At 49.1% G+C, this 6,459-nt stretch overlaps 1 protein-coding gene across 1 annotated transcript; it reads left to right on the top strand.

Moving 5' to 3' along the window:
• Positions 1–368: 368 nt before the first annotated feature.
• GRASP (GRP1 (general receptor for phosphoinositides 1)-associated scaffold protein) lies at positions 369–5,360 on the top strand (the record flags this gene model as incomplete). Its single annotated transcript, XM_015429647.1, has 5 exons — positions 369–471; positions 1,870–1,963; positions 2,106–2,172; positions 3,221–3,287; positions 4,906–5,360. Coding segments are annotated over 5 exons (786 nt in total), but the record flags the coding sequence as incomplete, so codon positions are not given.
• Between the last annotated feature and the right edge of the window lie 1,099 nt (positions 5,361–6,459).

Raw genomic sequence — 6,459 nt, 5'->3', positions numbered from 1 at the left:
TTTCACATCAACTCCTACCTGATCCTTTTCACTGGAGAGCTTAAATTTTAAGATTTCGTCGTTTCTGGGGCCTAGCATCACACTCCGCTTCTTAGGCCTGGGTAGCAAAGTTAAACGTTGGCCAAATACTGCACCAGCAGCATTGTATGATTTCAGAATCCAAAGGGGATGTATCCAGTTCTTGGGGAAATCTTTGTTTCTACGTTGTATCTTTCTGGATCTTTGGTGCCAGGAGGTACCTCTTGTACATGTAGATGTGTCTGCCTGACTAGGTAATGCTCAGGCTGTAATGAAGCTTGGATGCTCTTGAGCTTGTGCTGTGGATATCTAATAGACCCCCCCCCCCTTTTCTCTCTGCTCCATTTCAGACCTATGGGCTGCACCACCAGGACACCAAAAGTGTGGAGATGTTCACCTTTGTTTGTCGCGTACATGATGGGAGTCCAGCCCAGGTAGCAGGGCTTAAGCCTGGTAAGGGATGACATGACCAAATAAGCCGCTCTGGGTTTGAGCCTTGTGCGATGGCTCACTTTGAGGAATGGTTGTCTCCAAAAACTAGGGAAATGCTGATTGGGTTTCAGAGACCTTGTCTCTCTTCAGTACCTTCTGCATCCAACTTAGAACAGGAGACTTGGTAAACAGCCCACCAAATATGCCAAAAGTAGGAAGCTCTGTGTACCGCCTTAGCACCTCTCCACCCCAGTTTCCTCGTTTTCTCCCCATATGTGCCTTGAAGAGCTTTATGCTCTTCTAAGCAGCACCGTTTGGTACTTCCCAGCCCGAAAGACCATCCGCCTTGCCTCAGCCAGGGCCTTTTCAGCCGTGGCCCCTGCGTGGTGGAACATGCTTCTGGTTGAGGTTAGGGCCCTGTGGGATTTAATACAGTTCTGCACGGCCTGCAAAGCTGAGCTGTTCCGCCAAGCCTTTGGCTGAGGCGGCAGATGTCCAAGCGACACCGGCCTTCCCTGCTCAGCTTGATCAGTCTGCTCAATTCACTTCACCTGCCTTAGGGCACTGCCTATACCAACCTGGCATCAACGTCAGCTGACTTCGGTCTCTTAAGAGAATGTGCCCTCCCTTGACATTATTGCAGCAGGCACAATAGCTTAGTAATTGTTATGCTGCCATAAGAGATTTTTTAACTGGAATTGTTGACGCTTTTGTGAATTATTATTTATTGCCAATTATTATTTATTGCCTTATTATCGTTGTAAGCTGCCCTGAGTCCACTTGCTGGGTAGGGTGGGATATAAATTGAAAATAAATAAATAAAATATTCTAGGGGAGGGGGACAGCTTAAACTATGCAATTGGGGGGGGGAGTGGAAATTGGTCTTCATGTTGCTTCACTTATTTCCCACCTTTTCCATCCTGGAATTCATGGTGATGTACACAGGGCTCCCAGTCGAGCACTGACCAGGTGCGGATCTGTCATATGGTTCACCCTTCACCTTGAGGGAAATAGCTGCCTCCTTTACTTCTGGACGTATGCCCTGATGCTACCTCCTTCTTTCTGAGCCTTAAGCAGCTCAAGCCCTGAAACTATATAGACCAAGCCAGGCAAGCATATGAAAACTGGAGCCTGTGGCCTGGGGAACCCTCGGCAGGCACCAGAGCATTCATAGGCTGTGTATGTATTAGAGATGGAATTTAGCATGATCAATGCAGTTTGCAGAATCTCATTCTCGCAGAATGTTGGGGCTATGTCAGCACACGGCTTTTACCTTTGCAGTACAGGTTATCCTTGCCCTCCCTGTACAGGTACTCCGTTGCTTGGCAAAGAGAACTGAATATGCTGGTTTAGTGCTTTTTTTAAGGTTATGAAAAGGGTACTGACGTCTCCGCCGCCTGGTTCCCCTCTGTCCCACAGGAGACACAATCACGGGCGTGAATGGTCTCAATGTAGAGGGGATCCGCCACCGTGAGATTGTGGAGATCATCAAAGCCTCTGGGAATATGCTCAGGTGAGGCGGGGATGGTTCACGCTGGGAGCTGCAGGTTTCCCCAGCCCACGCGGGCTCTTCCACAGCAATAATGCCACGGGGTCCAACCAGCGATCAGTCATCAGAGCTACTGTGTTTGTTCTTCCCCCCCACCCCAATTCAGGCTGGAGACCTTGTATGGCACATCAGTCCGGAGAGCAGAGCTTGAGGCCCGTCTGCAGTACCTCAAGGTCAGTGGTGCTCCAGTGAAATGCATGCCTCAAAATACATGGGAGGGGGAGGATCACTGGATTTTAGGGGTAAGAAGAGGTGGGCTGGAATTCAAGACCGAGTACAGAGTTGTTTTTTTGACAGATGTACAGCCATACAATAAAACGGTGGGAGTACAAAGTTTTAATCTGATCATTTGGGTGTCATGCAATGGGTCTTCACAGTAATTCACGGGGTTCAGTCCTTAAAGATTGCTTCTGTACTGTCATGGCAAACGAGACCAATATGTGGATGATGGACATAGTGAGGTCTATTCCATAAGCTGCAGACTTTGCAGAGTGGAACTTGCCCTCCTCCATCTATTGCTGCAGTCTTTTGACCCCCACCCCCACAAATATTTTATTCCTGGAGGCCCACAGACCCTTAAAAATACCATCAGGGCAAAGGGGGGCGGTCTACAACAGGAAGGCAGAATTGGGGGAGGATTGCTACCCCTTCTTCCAAAGATTTAAGACTTTGGAAACTACATGGTTAGGTACATGCCACTCGCTCTGGTCTCCTAGTAAACAAAGTTTGCTCAGGTCATGCCCAAGGTGGGAATCACCCTGCAGGCAGTCTGATATAGACCTAGCAGGGGCTGCTTCTTGGTCTTAAGTGGAACTCCTAAGTAAAGTTGATAATTCCTGTGCATGCCCCTTGCAAAATTGTGTATTTGGGCATACAGCTGCCAGGACATTGCACAGTTGCAGAGGATCTGTCATTCTGAGAATGATTGCCAGCATGAGTTCTGTCTCTATGGCTGCTGATGGGGAGGTGGGGTCAGAAAACACCTTAGATGGTGCCCAGTGACAGCTCAGGAGGTGGTGGTGGAGTAGCGGCGACTGAGTGAGGCTTTTGTACTTTCCTGCAGAGAGCTTCCACCTTCCCCCAAAGCCTTGCAGATTCTTTGAGAAACGTGGGAAGATTAAGCAACTCAGCAAGTATACATCCAAGTAAAACTGAGCTGCAGAAAAGTGATTTTATTCTGTGCATTTGCAGCCATAGCTAATGGGCCTCTTTCCATTTCAGCAAACACTATATGAGAAATGGGGAGAGTATCGGTCACTGATGGTGCAGGAGCAGCGCCTGGTCCATGGTGAGTGGCCGGGGGGGAGGCAAGCAGCATCCAGAGCACCCATAGTTGCAGAGCAGTTCCAAAATGGGTGTTGGTGTTCCCCCAGCTCTGTCTTCTGATGTGGCAAACCGAGTCCCTCGCAAGCATTCCCTTTGTGACACAATCAATGCATTGCGAGGAGAAAGATCTCAGTATCTTGGTCTGGGGTGGGGATTGCATTTTCCCAGTAATATTTTGCTACAGAGTTACGTAGAATGCCTTTGCATGAGCATTCTGGGCACCTTAACCTGATAATTCTGATATATCATGGAAGGCCCTGCAACACAGCTCAGCCTCCCAGTCTGTCTGTGACCCCTTTTAAATTCTGCTACTACCTTACTTGAGAGCACTCCTCACAATTCCAAGCCCAGGAGCACTTGGGAGGCCTGTGGAGACTGCACGGTGCCAAACAGAGAGAGCTTCTCTCTTCTCCACTATGCTTGTGCTATCGCTGATCAACATTTTCTTGTCGTCTTTTTATTACGCTCTTTTAGTAGTCGTTCAGCCTCTGTCTTCAGCAGACACAATTTGTAATCACGTTTTCTTGCAGCAATGCTCCGCCTCCTGCCCGCTGACCGCACTCCTCAGCCTGCCCCATATTACGTGTGGGTGGGGTCTTGGAGCACTGATGCTGGGCTAAAGCACCTACTAACAATGAAAAAACATCCGGGTTTTCTTGTCTAACCTGGGAAGGCCTCTGCCTTCTATGTACAACTAAGTAATTGAAGGCTGACATGGGACTGCTAGAGAACTGTGGTTCAGACTGGGGACCCAAACTATGGAGCGTCACCTGAGCCAAGTGGGGAAACCCCTTCTCCCTCCATGTCGGACTAAGGAGACCCCATTTCCAAATTCCACTCTGCTATGAAGCCCACTGGCTGGCCTTGGGCCAGTCATTTGCTCAATTTGGTACACCTCACAGGATGGTTGAAGGTAGAAGGTCCTTGCAGGATGGGAAGGACCACTTCTCCCAATATGTTCCCCAGAGATCCTTATGTTCGGCTGACATAATACCTGCTGATCCTTGTCCCAAAAGACATCCATTTGGCCTCAAACGGAGCCTTTTCAGCGCTGGCTTCAGCCTGGTGGAACACTCTCCCTAGTGCGATCAGGGCCCTGTGGAGTTGTTCCACTAGGCCTTTGGTTGAGGCTACAGATGTCAAACCACGTCGACCCCCCTGCCCTACTCCGCCTCAGCTTGTGTTGACCACATCGGGGGGGCCTGCCCTACTCCGCCTCAGCTTGTGTTGTGCTATGCACTCTATTGAATGGTGTACCCACATTCTGGTAGGCCAGCCCTTAGGCACAGATACAACATACACCATGGAGCTTGTTTATTCACTTGCCGCCATGTATTGTATTACGGGTTTTATAGTTTCTAAACTGTATATATGGTGTATTTTAACTGTTTTATCCACTTGTTGTGATTCATACTGAACCTGCTTGTGGGGGAGGGTGGGTAGTGATCACGAAAATAAATAAAAAATAAATAAATGTGATGAGTTTGGGGGAAACAAACATTCAGGCCTGGTTCTGTCTTTTGTGAGATGGTCACATGTCCCCATACTTGCTCCAGTCATTCTCTGATCTCTCCCGCTAGGCATTGTGGTGAAAGACCCCAGCATTTATGACACCTTGGAGTCTGTGCGTTCCTGCCTGTATGGCACCGGGTTGGCCAAAGGGTCCATACCTTTTGGAATGTTGTTGCCAAGTTCAAGCAGCACTTACAGCAGCGTGGGCTGCGTCAGCACAGCCACAGACGAGAGTGAGGATTCTGTATATCAGACTTGCTTCTTTGACTCTGCCGACTCCCTGGACGCTCTCCCTGCAGCCGCCCAGTTTGCACGGCCGCGGCCAGCTTTAACCCGCAGTGCCAGCGTCAAATGTGCCAGCAGCAATGGAGCTGCCCGGTTCTGGGACAAGTCATGTGACCAAAAGAACGCCACAGGGACGCCACGGCCCAGGAAGAGCAAACACGGAAGCTTCCGCAAAAGACTCCTCAAGTTCATCCCTGGATTGAACCGTTCTCTCGAAGAGGAAGAGAGCCAGTTGTAAAGGGCTGTGCACGGTTAGGGAAGTGAGGCTGGGCCAGATAGGGGCCAGGCTGCTTCTCCTTTTTAAAAAATAGTGGACTATTTATTTATTTATTTTTTTACCAGTAAGAGGATTTGAACCTCTGTTGGGGTGGTTCAAGGGGCTCTAGACCGTTCAGCTTCCAAGCAGATCTCAAGGCCAGTAGGCTTGGCTGTGCTTTCCAGGCGATGGACACTGGCGTTGCTTAGGGCAGCTTGACTTCATGAGGAAACAAGCTGCTCCAAGTAGGTGTTGGTGAGAATTTGGGAGCAAATGTGCAAGCCAGAGCCCTTGAAGTAGTGTGTGGGGGGGGGGAAGGTTAGGGAATCTCAAAAGGAAATATAGCAAACTGTAGGGCCAAAGAAGCACAAGTGATCTGGTGTTCTGCATTTCTGGGAGGATTGCTTTGAAGCGGCTTCCATTCCAGGAACAGGGTAGAGATATATTGAGTAATGCAACTGAGTTGCTTTTTAAATGGGTTAGATGACTTGTGGGAAGAGGTGGTCTGGTCTGGGCTCCTTAACCAGCAGGGAGGGGTTGTTTTTTTTAAGTGGAACCTTCTAGCAATCTTGGATGGACATGGAATGTTAGTTGTGGGCTCTGTTGTAGGGCTGAAGGGGTGTTAGCAGAATTGGCATGTTGACCCTAGGGCATGGAAGTAGCATTGAGATTAGTGCTGGTGGCCTGTATATGGGATGTTGGCCAGACCTGGGATAAAAACAGCTTTGGGAAGCGGTATTGGAACTGCAGTGGAGAGGCTACACAAGATAGCTAAGGGGCACTGGGTTCGAAGAACTGCAAAATGTCTGGCACCCTGGTTACTTTGCCGGTAAGTCCATCAATGGTCAAGAACTGTACAGATCTGACCTAAAGGCCTTTTGGCTCAGGTGCTCCTAAACCACAGTTTGAACAATGGAACTCTTCGTACAGCAGGGTTTGTTGGCATGACCTGTGAGAGCAACGTGCATTTTGTCACTTATAGTGACAGTCTTCTAATATTGAAAGGATCTGGAGATGTGGCTACAGTGTAGGGGAATCTCCCCACATACACTCCAGTCCCAGAATGCGTGTGGTTTTGGCT

The sequence above is a fragment of the Gekko japonicus genome, unplaced genomic scaffold (genome assembly GCF_001447785.1).
Source record: "Gekko japonicus isolate JY-2015 unplaced genomic scaffold, Gekko_japonicus_V1.1 scaffold947, whole genome shotgun sequence".
Taxonomy (NCBI): domain Eukaryota; kingdom Metazoa; phylum Chordata; class Lepidosauria; order Squamata; family Gekkonidae; genus Gekko; species Gekko japonicus.
The sequence above is the reverse complement of the archived record's forward strand: the minus strand, read 5'-3'. Positions and strand labels throughout refer to the sequence as shown.